Genomic DNA, 16,139 nt, shown 5'->3' with positions numbered 1-16,139 from the left:
AAGGGGCGGGCGGGGAGGGTGGAGCAGGAGCCAATCAGAGCGCCAGCGTGGTGGGAAGCGGGCCAATAGGGAGCAGCGGCGGTTTTAAAGGCTGTTACGGGGAGGGAGGTTTGAATCTAAACAGCGTTCGCGGTGCGGTGTGGGGCGGCGGTGGTGAGGGCCGATGGTGGTGGGGGGGCATTGGGAGGGCTCCTGGGATCGCTGCGCGCGCGCGCGTGTGTGTGTGTGTGTGTGTGTGTGGGGGGTGCAGATGGTCCTGGAGAGAGGAGGAGGGCAGGGAAATATGGTCCTGGAGTGGGGGTGGAGGGGTAGATGGGCCTGGAGAACGGAGGGGGCCAGGGGTCCTGGGGAGGGGCAGATGGGCCTGGAGAGGGGAGGGGCAGATGGACCTGCTGGAGAGGTTGATCTGAGCCTCCAGGCCAGGTTGGTTTGTATTTGAACTCTCTCTTTTTTCAGGCAGCATGGACAGAACCCGGAAAGAGAACCGCCCCGGCCTGCCCGCACATAGTGCCAAGGTAAAAGGCCTTGTTCTTTGCTCCACCAGTTCATCCCGGTCCTTGTTTGCGATAACCCCTTCTGGTCATCTCGACAGAAGGTCCCCCTGCCTTCTCCAAGTGGTTCACCCTGCCTGTGTATGAGGTCGGGCAGCATAATGTACGTAACGCGTAGCAGAGGCATTAATAGCTCTGTTATGGAGGCCTATCTTGTTCTTAAACCAGTCTGAGAATGTGGTACTGTCCCCACTTCAGATCGATTTAAGTTTTTACCTTCTATGGGTAGACTAATGGGGAGAAATGCAGCTAAATTTGGTTGTGCGAGGGTGGAAAATGAACTACGTGAGTTACAGTACAATAATTAGTGCTTCTGCCTTGTCTTGTGTGTCTGTTTAGATTCCAGCCCACGTTGGGGATGGCCCAAAACGAGTCCCCGTCTCTCAGCTTCCTCAGAGTCGAGTCCCTGGAGGCGCAGCCCAAGCACAACGTGTCTTGTGTCCTTCAAACTTGGCTCAGCGAGTTCCTGTACCATCACAAGCTCCAAAGACTGCAGCGTCTAATCAGAAACTATCTCATAACCAGCGGATGCAGCAGCCTCAGCCAACATGTGTAGTTCAATCATCTTCTAGGCCTCAGGCTCCAAATAATAATGAAAAGCCTCATCATGTCCCAGTATCTGGTAAATAGATTCATTTACACATCTATCTCATCTTGACATGACACCCAGGAGACTTTCAAAGATTGATCATTAAACTGGTTGACTGCAGCAAATTAACAGACCTGACACTTATTTTCTATAGATGAGGCTTGTGTAACTTATCTTACATCCTGACTTTCTTCTATATAAGAGGATCACATTCACATAGGAAGATGGTTGAAATGGGTAGTGTGAACCTACGCAGAATTATTTCTGGATTAATAACATTGGCCAACTACCAGGCTGCTACCTGCTTGTCCACATAACAGAATAGTGACTAAAATTTAACAGCCACAGGTGGTAAGGTACCTTGCTGATAGCTATAATATTATAATAATAGAAGTATCATTCTACCCAAAACTCGGAATCTAGAAAAAGCATGGTAAAAGCTGGCAGTTGTGTTTTGTGGGTTTGCTTAATTAATGTGTTGAAACTCTGTTTGTATGCAGCAAACCAGCCTGAAAAAGAAGGTACTTCTAAACCGAAAAATCAAGAGACTAAAAAGTAAGTTGCATTCCTAGTATTTTTGTGTGTTAAGTGGGAACCTAGACCCAGAAGTCTAAAACGCTTGTCAGTGATATCAGCTGGGTTAGAATTTCACTCTTGGCATTTAAGGATAAATAATGTAGAAAAAGTGTTTTGCAGTTTAAATATATTGGATTTTGAGGCCAGATCTTGATCTTAGTTAAATTGATACAAATCTTAACCCAGAATAACTCCATGGACATTTTTTTTTTTTTTTTTTTTTTTTAAATAAAAAAAAAAAAAAAGCGTTCCAGGCCTTTTGTATTCTAGCAGTTTAACTATATTTCTTTTTTCCTCTCTTAGGAGGCAGTGGTCTCTTGATGACTTTGAAATCGGCCGTCCTCTGGGAAAAGGGAAGTTTGGAAATGTATATTTGGCTCGTGAAAAACAAAGCAAATTTATTCTGGCACTGAAGGTGCTGTTTAAATCTCAGCTGGAGGAAGCTGGAGTAGAGCATCAGCTGAGGAGAGAAGTAGAAATACAGTCTCATCTTAGGTAAAAAACAAACCAACAACCCCTCCCCCCCACCCCAACTTATTAGAACTGTAGTTAAAGATATGTTGTTTCAAGCAAGATAAGCAGCTGAACTTATTGCCTCCTGAATTCTATCACCTTAACACAAAGTTTGAACTCATCTACATATAACAGAAGTCTTTATGCTTTTATATTCTGCCATGGCAATCCCTTAAAACTGCATCTATTTTTAAGTTACAGTGGACTTTACACAAAACATGTTTAAGGAAGTAATTTGAAAGAACTACGGTTTGAGGGGAAGTCTTTATATCCTGTTGTATAAAGGATACAACAGAGAGGATGCAACTCCAACTTTCTTTTAAACTAACCTTACTGGATTCTGGATTCTGACTTGCTAGGCAAAGTGACAGTGTGAGATAATGGCTGGCATAATGCAGTGAATTATTTTGTACTTGAAAATGCTTCAATTCTATACATGCTGAGGAAGAGCAGACTTTCTCATTGGCAATATTTCCAAATGGCATCTCTCCTATTGAATAAACCTGGATATAAAGGAGAACACCAATTTCAAAAATGAAAAGTATCTTTAGCAATAACATCCTAAGACCCTCTACAACCCCCAGCATGCATGCCAGAGTATGGCATGCGAGGCCATTTTGCTTGGTACATCACAGCTGGCCCCAGGCTCTGGGCAGCTGCCATGGGCCACTTGAAGCAGACAGCTGGGAAGCTGCAAGCCATGTTGCAAGCACCTTGGGCTCCACGGCTGGTAGCAGCTGCCTGAAACCCAAGCTGGCTGTGGCAGGCAGCTGGGGGGTGAGGCTTTAGACAGCTCCATAAGGCTCCAGAGCTCTTGGCTGCTCGTGTGCCTCTGGGCAGATGGCAGGAGAGGGGCTGGGGTTGTGCTGCCCCAGACCCCTCCCCCACCATCTGCCCAGAGGCACGCATGCAGCTGCTGTCGGCAGAGGATCGGCTCTCCTGTGGTCTGTTCCTGGCATGCCAAGTTGAGGTGTGGGGTCCGGGTTGGGGTGTTTTTGCCACTCCAGCCAAAAATGATGTCAACCCCTGCTGTACAGCTTGGAGGGTGGGTAGGGGTCCCACCTTCTTGAAGTGTGGGGAACCCCCTGTCCCCCCAAGAAAATAACAACACACCCACACACCCTAGAGAAAATATTGAAGCTGGCTAGGCAAAAATGCACTTAAATGTCTCATTGGAGAATTTTAAAGAATCTTTAAAGGTAACAGGTAAAACCTCTTTATTTAGATGAGTGTGTTGTAAGCTGATGTCTTGTGTAAGCTTGAGGCCTGGGTGGGGGATATGGAATGACAAATGCATTCAATTTCATCAGCCCTTTATATTAAAGCTAGCTTGTACCTACATGGTATCAATTGTTGCTGACTCAAGTCAACATTGGAGAAGGTGGAAACTCAATGAAGTGTTAACATGCATAGCCTGTGTATGGATGCAAAAGCTTTCCTTCTGTTAATATTTTTTTGTTTTGAAAAGACATTCAAACTTTCTTGCAGACATCCCAACATTCTCAGACTGTATGGGTATTTTCATGATGCCACAAGAGTATACCTTATTCTAGAGTATGCACCTCGTGGAGAAGTCTACAAAGAGCTACAGAAGCTTACGAAGTTTGATGAGCAAAGAACTGCTAATGTAAGTTGCTCTAGTTTGCATGTATACACACTCATTTTCTAAACCCTTTTAATTTTTTTCTTTCTTAAACGTATTCTGCAAATATATCCAATAATTGAAATATTAAGTTTGATCTTGAAACCAAATTTTTGTCAGCATGCCCCTGCTGAAGTAAACTGATATTTTTTATTTTGGATTTATATCCAAAACTTGGAGCTCTGGGAGGCTTGTCAGTTTGCATAATGACATACCTTTCATTGCTTCTTGGTACTTTAAAGTGTCTGCTGTAGAGATGCAACAACCTCCTCCTGCTTCAAATGACAGTACCAAATAACAGGAGCTTAAGATGACAAAATGACTTGGTCAGAAATTAGCACTGTAAGATTAGATGTAATACCTAGGAAATGCTTTATAGAAGCTATCTGATTCTTCAAAAATCATCCTGAAGGAGCTGCTACCACTAATTTACTTTCTTATTTATTTAAACAGTACATCACAGAGTTAGCAGATGCTCTATCATACTGTCATTCAAAACGTGTGATTCATAGAGATATCAAACCAGAAAACTTGCTTCTTGGCTCAAATGGAGAGCTGAAGATGGCAGATTTTGGATGGTCTGTGCATGCTCCATCATCTAGGTAAGAATTTGCATACCTCTCACCTAATCTTATGATGAAGTACAAAATTTCTGTGGTTCTGAATTAAGGAACCAGTATTGTTTATTTACTACTGTTACAATTCTTTTCATGGGAGAATCTAACTTGACTGGAAATATGCAAGGACCACCAAATTGGCTGCTTACTTAGTGGACCCAACTACTGGCCCAACTATTTTTTAAGTCCTTGAGTCCTGGAGTGAGCTTCTGATGCATCATAAGCAGGCATCCTGGTTTTCCCCCATATAAATAAATAAATGCATGAATGCAAATTCTCTGATTAAAAATCACAAATTCTGATTAGAAACACCAAAATCTGTGATTTAAAGTTAAAGCCCTCCCACAGCTCCCCCCGGCCCTGTTTGTGCCTCTTGCACTCTTTTCCCCTCCCCCCACCAGCGTTGCAGGGGCCCCCAGCTGCCAGGGCTACAGGGCCAGGGATCTGGGTCCACAGTCCCCTGCCCCTGTTAAGAGGTGGTGGCTGCTACAATGGAGCACAGCCCAGCTGTCCCCTGGCTGCTTTTCCCCCCCCCTCCAGGTGCCGGGTGCAGGCTTGGGTTGGGAGTGGGGCTGACTCCCTGCCATGGGGTGTGCTCCCTGGGGGGGCAGAGCCCCCCCCCCCCAATCTATGCACAGGGCAGGGTTGGGGGTAAGCATCAGCTGTGGGCTCACATTCCCACCCTACTGCCGTTTCCCAGGGCCTGTGCACCCCAGTGGGCGCATCCCAGAGTGGCAGGGAACAGCAGAGCTGAGCAGAGAAGCTGCCTGCCACTGGGTGCTCTGTGCTGCCCTGGTGACGTGCAACTGCAGTGAGGGCAGCGGGGGGTGGGGGTTGTGCCCCTCAAAGCTGCCGTGCAGGTAGAGGGCACATCACCGGGCCAGCGTGGAGAAAGCTGCCTGCATGAGCATGCTCTGCCCTGCCGCGCTGGGTTGTGCCCACTGGGCTGCTGGGACCCTGGGGGAGGGCAGCAGGGTGGGAGCCCACCCCTGCCCTCTGCACAGATCTGGGGATCGCAGGTCCCCACTGCCCTCTTGGAATGTGCGTTGTGGCAGGGAGATGGCCCCACCCCTCCGCCCCCCAGATGAGCCACACATGGCCTGTCCCACTCCCCGCTGGGGCTCTGCAGCTGTGCATTCCAGCCCCAGGCCCCAAAACCCATGCGCTACTCAGCCCTGCCCAACTGCCTCCATCCCACCGTATGGGGAGGCCTCAATTCTCCACACCCTCCCTGCCCTTCCCCTACTCACCTATGGGAGCTGCTCTTCAGGCTGTCTGGGGCCATGCACATGGCACCCCCTGCCTGACCACCCTCTTTCTGCTCCCTCCTGGCCCCCTGCAGGCTGGAACTCAGGCTGGAGCTCACTGCGAAACTGCAAAATCTGGGCTTCTCTGCTAAAATGGGAAATCTGTGTTTCCCTTCAGTAAGATGGGAAAATCCACGTTTTGTTTTTCTGTGGGGAAACGGAAAACCCAGATTCCTGATCATAAACCATGAGTGACACCTTGCTGGATGGCAACACTACAGAGAAGGATCTAGGAACTAGATCACAGATACAGTATGAGTCTGCAATGTGGTGCAGCTGCACAGAGAATGCAGTTTTTGTATGCATCAATAGAATAATTGGGCACAAGACACGGGCATTAATAGTGCTTCTTTATGCAGTACTGGTTAGGCCTCATCTAGACTATTGTGTGCAGTTTTGAGGTCTACATTGTAAACAAGGATATGGAGAAGTTGGTGAGGTCCAGAGGTAAGCAACAGAAACACTGGGTGTTGGCTGCAGCCAAGGCTGGGGATGTCAACCTACAAGTTCCTGGTTGGAGGGGCAAACTCAGGTTCAGACCAATTGCCATATTTGGGGTCAGGAAGGAATTTTGCCACGCTGTCCGATTGGTACAAGCAGTAGAGGCTTCTTCTCTAGCAGGGGGTGTGGCCCTCTTCCTTGGATCTCTCATGCAAATCTTAACCCTTGCTACAGCAGGATGTTGACCCCCTGCTTTACCTGTGACAGGTTAGGGTACTGTCTTGTGGTTGTGTTGACTGTAGTTTGTCTAATAGGTTAGACAATAAGTTTGCATAGGGTGGTTTGGATAGAGATGATCCTGCTTCAGGCAGGGGGTTGGACTTAGATGTGACTTTCCAGCCCTGCTTTTGTATTATTCTAAGAAAGCACTTCTTTATGATTTTTAGATTTTTCTGTTGAAGCTGTGGCATTCTACAAGAGAGAATTCCGGTTCATTAGGCCAGAGTACAAGATTGCACATGGCTTAAATTTTTCATGGAATAATTTTAAAATATTGCTGTAGCAGAAAAGTTTACCATGCTCACCAGAAAGGTGGGAGACCACTGTTCCACTTAGTGGTAGGAAACCCACTGAAATACTTCCTTCCCACCAAGTGTCTCCTAGAAAATATGGGTTTGAGTTCTCCCATCTGAGGAACCTAACCCAGGATTTCCGTATGATGAGCAAGAGTTCCAACATCTCAGCAATGGGGGACCAACACTATTCTGCTACCCCGAGTAAAGTATCTAGGCCCCACCTCTTTGGATTTCGTCTCCCCATCCTGTTGCTCTCTAAACAGGATCCTGAGCAGGAGTTGTTTATAGAGGCATCTAACTCCCCATGCATTGTATCGGAAGCCTCTCTGCCCAAGTCAGGGCTGTGAATTGTGCTATAATTCATAAGTCCTTTTTATATTTTCCTGAAACTTGCTCACAGGAAGTCACTTTCACGGTAAGGGTCTAAAATTAACCTTAGGAAGCTCTTTCATTCCTAAGCAAAACTGGACATGGGTAGAAGCTGATGCTAACAAACAACTTGCAGTAGTCTTTAGAAGCTGACAGCACTGCCCCACAAAGACCAAACTACAGACATTCTGAAATCATTGTTTTCATTTTTAGGAGGACCACTCTTTGTGGAACACTTGACTACTTGCCTCCTGAGATGATTGAAGGAAGAACACATGATGAAAAGGTGGATATCTGGAGCCTGGGGGTTCTGTGCTATGAGTTCCTTGTGGGAAAACCTCCTTTTGAGGCAGAGACATATCAGGAAACTTACCGATGTATTTCAAAGGTAAGCAGTAAATAACCTCTTCCTACTTATCTTGCTTTCATGAACTAGACTGACTTCATGCTTTTTAAAACTTTTTTTTTTCCAAGCATCTCTGCCTACTTAACAGGATAGTTGCTTTGTCTGTAGTAACGTTTCTCTCTCTTGGAGAGGAGCCTGCAGTCTTTTAGTTGAGGTGAGGGGGGGAGGGGGTGCGGCCTCCTGTATGTAGTAACTACAATCCATAGCTACACTGTCAGTGGGACATTTAGTTGTATATTTTCTGCCTTCAGTGACCCTCTGAGGCAGATGGGGTATGTAGTCATACTTTTAGGATTGTCACTATTTGCCTTATTTCATCTGGCACTTAGTATTTTTTAAGTCTGGCTTACCACTGAAAATTAACATTTTTTTCTTCCCCCTCAGGTTGAATTCAGATATCCTCCCTTTTTATCAGAAGGAGCTAAAGATCTAATTTCAAAGCTTCTAAAACATAATCCATACCACAGACTACCACTTAAAGATGTTCTTGAACATCCATGGATTAGGGAGAACTCTACAAAATCACCTGCTAGCAGAGTGAGTGAGGCTGCGGGCAGTCAAAAGAGCGAAGCTAACAACAAAACGTAGTCTTGGCCAGGTGGCTATCCTCCTTTTGTAAAAGGATTGAACAAAATGAGAGCCTTGTAACTGTGCTCATCATGCAACCAAGTCCAGGTCACGGCTTAATGAACAGTGCAATAACACATCCCAGAGATGCCTGTGGTCTTTGTTTTTTAATTTATTGGGCTGCTATTGGCATCTGAAATGTGCAGTGATCCGAAGCTGAATGAAACATGAACACACTTCCTAGCAATTGTCATAACAATTATGTTTGAATTTCTTTTTTCTTTTTCTTGTTTTTAACTGTCAGTCCTGTTACTGTGGTGAGGTAATCGAAATTTTAAATAAATAAACTCTGGTTACATGCTGGTAGCAGTTCTTTTGTGTGGGTGCATGTGTGTGTGAAAGGGGATGGGGTGTTCAAATTATTCTGCACCAGTGAAGATGCAACAACTAGTTAAAGCTAGCAGCTAAAGTTCAACCCCTTCTATATTTGAACATGTTGAGGCAACTTAAAGCAGTTGCTTTGCTTTCACTACTCTTTAAACTGCATTTAAAACAGTGTCTTGTGCAATGAAGACAAAACTTTAGGCTGTAGCCCGTGGGTCAAGTAACAGTACAGGCAATATACTTTGTTCCTGTTGATTTTATTTTTAAAGCTTCCTAAATACCTGTGCCTACACCCTGGGTTTGAGGGGTCCTTTGGGCAACATGTTTCTTACAGATCACAGGTAGGGAATCATACCTTGGCTATCCAGGGGTCAAAACAGAGCAGCACATGTGGGGACAGTGCACTGCTGCTCAAAACTGGAACTGTTTCCATAGCTATGCTAGAGTTGCCAGCCAGGCTTTAAGTGGCAGGATCACTGCTGCTGCAGCTCAGGAGGCCCCCAGGTAAGGCTGCTGGCCCCAGCCTCCCCTACCCAACCAAGGATAACTTGCCATGTGCCATGGGAGGAGGGTGCATAGCACAATCATTACCCGGGGCCAACTAATGGCATAAGTTGTCTTGCTGCTAGCTGTCCTTGTGGAACCGAAAGCCAACACTTGTGTGGAGGTGGCCACTGTGTCCAAAAAACCTTTTAGTAAGCACTTCAGATGCAGGATGTGATAGGAATAATTTAGGTAAACTAACAGTGATGGTCTAGGGTCAGACCCCAGCTGTGCCGTCATCAACTTTAATGAAGCCTTATGCAGGCACTAGTATCTGCTACAATTCTATCTATAGTGTCAGCTTTCACTTTTCTAAATAGTGGAAGTTCACTGTTAAACTACTGCTGTATGGCTTACAATGGAATTTCTTGAATGTAAGAGTATTAATTTGAGACATTTGATTTCTGAAAGTGTTAAGTGAAGAGTTTTTATTCTTATTTAAAAAACTTTCTACTGGAAAATACCAAAGAAACTACCAGGAAAACCCCCTAAACCATTTATTATATTTCTTCTAAAATTGGTATTAAAAAGCCTATTTTAATTATTGTTATGCTTACAGGTGAAGATGCATTTTTGAACACATAGTCAAGCTAATTCAAAATATACTTTGTAAAACATTCATCTAGGTAGACTGAACATTTTATACAATCCACTATATGATTATGAGGTAAAATTATTTCCTTCTGAGCAAAAAGGGGAACAAAGTCAGTTTAATTACACTTGGAAAAATAACTTTACATTTAAAGTATAGTCATACAATGTCTTTTCTGTTGCTGACTTTTCAGATGGACACTTTTTTTCTAAAGCAACCACTAAATCATGACTGCTTTTATAGGAAGTAACTTTGATAGAGACTTGAATGTCATTTGCTTTCTTATTAGTGGTAATACACAACATACTGAATCAGAAGCAACAGTTTAGTCCATCATGACCATCTTCATCTGAGATGCTAGAGAGGTGGGTGTCTTAACACTCAGGAGTGTGGAACACCCTCAATCAAGTACCCAGACAAAATCATTTTCTTAAAAATTATGCCAGAAAAAAGGTTTTTTCCCTTTTAATTGAACCAACTACTGGATTTCTCTCAAAATACAGTCACCCCTACAACTGCAATGGTTATAAATTTCACCTCTTCCAGTATCAGCAAGTAAAAACTTCTGTTCAAAAGTTAAAGCAGCCAAATAATTAAAATGCTTGTGATAATGACAAAATTAGCCTACTATCCAAAACAATTTTTCCAACTATTTAGTTAGTCTAATAAAAGAAATCACATCTACCCAAAGAACCTTGTCTGCCTATGTCCTTAGAGGAACATGCCTACAACCAACACACCTACTGTCCAGTTATACTCCAGTTTACACATCTGTGCTTGGGTACAAGGTGTTTCTTTAGGGCCATTCACAAGTTACTTATACCAGAGGTTACGATAGAGAGAAAGTTAGCACCAAGAGGCAGCTTCTCCCCACTCCACACAGTTGTACAGGCTTCCAATCCCTAGGAACCAGCCAAGCAAGCAAGGAGCATAACAACGCTTCACATACATCAGATAAGGGAGAAGCAGGTACCATACTGCAATCGTCACAGGGTAGCTCCTTCCTTACCGCTAGAGTAGTGCAACTACATGCTCTCTCCCAAGGTTCCCTAAGTATATGTGGTAGAACAGCTTATTCAAAACCCATTCTTAGGGTTTGTGGGTGCTGTCTGGCTGTATGATAGGAACATTATCATACAGAAAATGATTTTTAAGCGGCATTTCTAACCCATTATAAATGGAAATATATATTTATAGACTATTAATTTGTAGTGCTCTCTCATTGGGGCAAGGGGCACTACTGGTTTTACTAAACTGCTGAAGAACATCCAGATAAAGCAATTGGGAGGGGTGGAGGGAGTCAATTATTAGATTTAGTAGGAAAAAAAGATCTATATTTGGTGCCTAAGTTGCTCCTAAATGTTCATTTGGGACAAATGCCACCGATTTCACAAAAATGCTTCCTAGTGTGGAAATGTCACTATTTGATCACTTTGGAATTTAAGGATCTGAACTAAACATTTATTTATTTAATATTCAAGTTGTTAATATGGCATTAGATGTCATGGAGATCTAGAAATTGTGGCTTGATGAACTTATAGCCATTGTAATTTTTGTACAGAATCACATTGACCTGTAAGAACAGTAAACAGTAAGCCAGATGGACAATTGAAATATTAACAGTTAAACTGAGTTTTTATGAGTTCATTAGAAGTGAGCAATGAAGTATTAAAGGGCATTTCCACAGCAAGTATTTATGATAGTTTAATATAAGAACCAAGTGACTAGCAGATGCATTCACCAGGCAGTCACATTTTTAATGCATAGACTTAGGAAATGTATCTGAGGTTCCTTTCTTTGGGACCTACTGCTAATTTTCAGTTGTGCGTATGTCATTTCCTACAGAGCCTGAGCCTAGCACAAAGCACAAAGGAAGTCTGTCACCAGTTTCAATGGACACTGGAAGATGAGAGACACACAAAGTTATAGTCTGAAGTCAAGCAGAAGGCAGGATGGGTGCAAATCTACTATGGCTTTTACTGAATGATGCCCATACAGGATCAAATAGTGGTTCCAGGACTTCAGTGGACTCCGGGCTCCTCTCCCCAGAGTCTATGGAGCTCTAGAATGAAGGGAAAGATTTCTTTAAGGCCAATTGTTAATCAACAAGAGCAACAAAATTAACTGATGCTCAGAGTCCATGCTCAGATCAGAAACATGGGAGTACAGCACAAGTCAATGGTCTTTTTAGAATGAATCAATATATTAAAATAAGAAAAGTTCCAAATATACAAACTGGGTTCCTAATATTTATATTTTTCAAAAGGGGAACTGACATGGTAGTTTAGTATCTCCTTCAGGTAATAGCAAAGGAGAGGGAAACATGATGATAATTATAACAATAAGAAAAAAAATCAATCTTCATTTAGTCCCTCATATACATTATATATAAATAGTGAACTGTAGCAACTGCATTTCACCCAGAGAAGAGTAAGGCCTAAAGGGTGAGCTGTAAGAATACTGAAATATATATTCTGAGTCTGCTGTAAACAGCTCGTTCATTGTCAAGCACTTATTCTTAGCAGGAGTTTCCAGATACCATTTTACCAGAGTTCTCAATGGAGAGGTAAGGAAGGGGATGAAACATGGATGTCAACATTTTCCAGAAAAGACAAAGCCAAGGTCAGTATGAACCTGGGTACAAAGAGGTTTTTTTCAGTAGCACAGCAATTTTAAAAGCTACGTGAGTATGAAGCATTTCTAACATCAGGATAGCATCATGGGGATGGAGGCTTGAAGAAGCCAATTTTTCGGCAATACTGGACAATAAATGGTACAGAAACTAAGGTAATGCTGATCCGAACTGGAGCAAACAATTTGTGAACAGCGTAGGCCAGCACAAATGTGCTTGCACCAGCAGCCAGTTTGGATTGCACCACTGCTTCACTGAATCCAAGTTTGTAGAGAATTGCAGTCATATCCACGCCACTGGGGAAAGGAAAAAAAAAAAAAAAAAAAAAGGATTATTTTTAATAGATAAAAAGCAGTTGTGCCATTTTCCTCAGGTTTAAAAAAAAAATAGTTCACTATTTGCATCCTCTCATAGATTTGTACATTATCTGTACAATACATTATACATTATCTGTATAATAACAGTGTTAACATTCATGGGATCATTTTTTAAAACTCGGTTACACTGCATGCCCAATTCTGATCTTGCACTATGGATACATTTTAAATGGAGCAATGTAAATGTGGGTTGGCCCTTACTCATCAACACTTGGCCCTGAAATCTTTTTCCAGACCTAGAAGGAATATTTGACATTTTCCTTTTCTGTTTAAATCATAAAACCCTAAGGCACTGCCCCTTGTCCTGCCCTTAATGACATGGGACAAGAGGCAATGTGAATTTCACCCAGAGCAGTAGATAGACTGTGTCATGACATCGCAGCACAGCTGATCTGCTTCATTCATTGACATCCGTTTCTAAATGGTGAAAGGTCCATGTAACATATAACAGATACTAACTATTCACTAAATACATAATGCAGTATTTTTTCTGTAAACCCATAACAGCCTTTGGTTACACTTGAAAAAAGAGCAGTTAAATTATTTCAAGTAAGTGAATGCACTGTCCTTTTTAAAGTTAATGTAAAAAGTCAAATACTCTCTCCCTTACCCCCACTTCAGAAGTAAATAGCCCTAGCTTCAGCCCCATACTCAGATCCTCCTGTGCACCTGGATAGAGGGAAGGTATTTAATGAATGCACATCCTCATTTTTCCTGTTGTTAGAGATTAGCCTCAGATACTTAGCTGCTCCATACATGCAATTCCAGCTGGAGTCCATGAGACTTTTGTATATGGAACAGACACAACATTAGACCCCAAGCCAGTTCTAGAAGTAAAATACTACCCCAAATCCACACTTGCTGAACACTTTTCTTAGTAGACGCCTACCATTACCAATAAGCAGAGAGGGTACAAAGATGAGAGTACCTTGAAACAACCAGGTAGAATATTCCCAGAGATGCTAATGAAATTCCAACGTGGAATGAAACCCCTACAGCTCCATATTCCTTAAAAACTCTTTTCAGTTGCTGGGATTTGTCAGGTTTCTTGTCTTTGTCACCGGGGTCTATGGATTCAGGGGATCCTCTTGTGTCCTAGAGAGAAAATGACAATTCAGAACAAATACTCATGTTGCACACAGCTTCCCAGTTAGTGGTCTTCAGCTATAGGTCAAGAAACCAAAAAACCTGTCTGCAATGTTATTGTTAGGTGCTTTGGACAGTATGGAAAAATAAAATATGTATATTAAGATGAAATCTGCCCATAATGGAATTAACACAAATGAGTTTATCTGCCTCAAGCTTAAAGCTTTGTATGGGCTTCTGCACTGGGCTGAGTTTCACTGAATTGGGTCTCAGTATTGCCCCTAACCCAATGCATGTCTATAATTCACTTCCACAGTGACTGCAGGGCCAGTCCCCGAGTTTGCATATGGGAATGATTTTGCTATGCGTCTCAGCATTCATCCTCACGCATGAGGATGATTCTCAACCACGGTGCCTTGAGATCTTTTCAATGGTTGCAGGGTGCCACACAACGTTAGCACTGTTTTTACAAACATGATTCACAAGATAAACAGACAGATCCATAGTTAGTTGTGATCTTTCTGATTTCTTTGCAACAGAAGAACTAGTCTATTATTTTTTCTTTTTTTATTATAAAGTTGAAACCAAGAGCTGGCATTTTCCAAACAGTGCCTTGAGTCTAAGAAGGTGGAGAACCCCTGCTACAGGATGCTGAGAAGCACAGTAATAAAGAAAGCACATTTGACACCTCAGAAGCAGAGCTATAGGCTAAAAATAACTTACTGCTGGAAAAGGACCAACAGCTTAAGCTCCTATAAACCACGTGTTGTGCAACGGGTACAAACAGGAAGAATCTGGGAATTGCTACCGAGCTACAGCAGTAGTCCGAGCAGTACTTTTCCTGCTGTAAAATGCTGCAAAAGCAAAACATAAGCACCCGTTTAGCAGCCTAATCTCTCCAGTAAGTTTCTGTCAAAGCATGCAGGAAACCCACTATATTTCTCCTTGTGCTGGGCCTATAGAATAATGAATTTAAAGTAAAATTGAATGCTGAAAAATAAAAAGAGGTTCAGTATAAGCTGAAACCGACTGCAGATAACCAGAGCAGCTAGCATGTCTTCAGTACTGGCCCTTACTCCACCTTGAATGGTGTTCTGTATTAGATAAAGTACAAATGTTGCCCAAGACAGAGGACAAGAAAAAAAGGCAACTTCCCCCTCACCTGCAGAGACCTTGGAACCTTTCACTAGTTACTGGGCAGTCAGTGAGGATGCATAGGAGGAGGACTCTCATTTCTGGCATTAATGTAATAGTATTTGTGCTTGCCTGACAGTCAAGGAGACTCCTGCTAAAACACATCCCACCTTTTTTGTGTTGATACTTAAATTAAAAAAATTGCTAGTTGAACTTGAGGCACCTTCTCCTATTATTTTTGGTAGGAACTAAAGGGTGAGGAGCACTTCTGGGAAGCCAGGCACGCAGGTTTGGTTTGCAGCCCAACCCTGAAAATGACCCTGGAAGGGAAGCCTCGCCTGTCCAACACCTGGAACAGAAAAGCAGGCGGATAATCCCAGCAGGACCCAGAAAACCAGCCCTGGTAGACCAGTGACACAAGTCCTCGACTTACAATGTTTCGAGTTACAAGGTTTCGCACTTACATCGTTTCTAAATGGACGCCCTCTTTCAACTTTATGATGTCACTTTCAACTTTACAACGCTTGATCCGACGCGATGCCACGCCAGCGAACAAGTTCGCTGCATCGCCCGTTTCCCTGGAGAACATCTGTCCAAACTTCCTTGGACACTTTCTTTAAGAAAGCAGATGAAACTCCAGAAAAACCTGCAGCCAGGACTCCTGAGAAGACCCCAGCCAAGAGCCCTTCAAAAAGTCCAGCAAAGTCACCTCAAAGAAGTCCTTCCAAATCAATGATTGCTTTTTACACTAATGTAGCTATATTACTCATCTATAATTGATCGAGAGCAAAATTCTGGGGTATTTTTTGTGAAAAGAGGGTATTGGGTCTTGGTCCAGCAGCCAATCCCCCATTTATAACATTGTTTCTTATGAGAAAAATCAGCTCCGAGTTGCAACGTTTCGACTTAAGACCCATTTTTCAGGAACCAATTGTGGCGCAAGTCCGAGCGAGGACTGCCTGTACAAAACCAAACCCTCCAAAACAACAGAAACCCCAAGAAAACAGAGCTCCCGCCTTCCCTTTCCTCCACATGTGGGCACACCCACGCCCACCCTTATCTCTACGGCCCTCATGTGTGCCGCAGGCCCGCACGGCTCCTATTTAAGGGCAAGGAGGAGGACTATTGTTGTAACGGCTATGCTGGGCTTTCAAATATAGATGCACGCACAGTGTGAATCAAGTGTGTGTGTACATGCACACACACACTGAGCAACTATATATATATATATATATATA

At 43.2% G+C, this 16,139-nt stretch overlaps 2 protein-coding genes across 4 annotated transcripts in view; one reads left to right on the top strand and one right to left on the bottom strand.

Annotated features, from left to right (window-relative positions):
• Nucleotides 1-101: 101 nt before the first annotated feature.
• Nucleotides 102-8,509, top strand: AURKA (aurora kinase A). 3 transcript variants are annotated; one of them, XM_006018185.2, is made up of 9 exons: nucleotides 102-153; nucleotides 457-515; nucleotides 891-1,173; nucleotides 1,641-1,695; nucleotides 2,020-2,211; nucleotides 3,718-3,856; nucleotides 4,325-4,473; nucleotides 7,394-7,568; nucleotides 7,971-8,509. In XM_006018185.2, exons 2-9 carry the CDS (start codon nucleotides 462-464, stop codon nucleotides 8,172-8,174), a joined length of 1,251 nt encoding a protein of 416 aa, XP_006018247.1. In that variant the 5' UTR covers nucleotides 102-153; nucleotides 457-461; the 3' UTR covers nucleotides 8,175-8,509. The 3 variants fall into 3 exon arrangements, with proteins under 3 accessions (XP_006018247.1, XP_006018248.1, XP_025053156.1); XM_006018186.3 differs by having other exon boundaries at nucleotides 114-132; XM_025197371.1 differs by lacking the exon at nucleotides 102-153 and adding an exon at nucleotides 155-166.
• A 984-nt stretch (nucleotides 8,510-9,493) lies between these two features.
• FAM210B (family with sequence similarity 210 member B) overlaps nucleotides 9,494-16,139 on the bottom strand; it is a 36,988-nt gene continuing 30,342 nt past the window's right edge. Inside the window, exons 3-4 of the mRNA XM_006018203.3 lie at nucleotides 13,610-13,776; nucleotides 9,494-12,600 (exon numbers count right to left, since the gene is read on the bottom strand). Coding sequence (XP_006018265.1) covers nucleotides 12,390-12,600; nucleotides 13,610-13,776 — 378 coding nt within the window. The 3' untranslated portion in view covers nucleotides 9,494-12,389. The remainder of the gene's footprint in view (nucleotides 12,601-13,609; nucleotides 13,777-16,139) is intronic.

Source organism: Alligator sinensis, unplaced genomic scaffold (genome assembly GCF_000455745.1).
Source record: "Alligator sinensis unplaced genomic scaffold, ASM45574v1 scaffold115_1, whole genome shotgun sequence".
Classification (NCBI taxonomy): Eukaryota; Metazoa; Chordata; order Crocodylia; family Alligatoridae; genus Alligator; species Alligator sinensis.
This window is presented reverse-complemented; position numbering and strand designations above follow the sequence as displayed.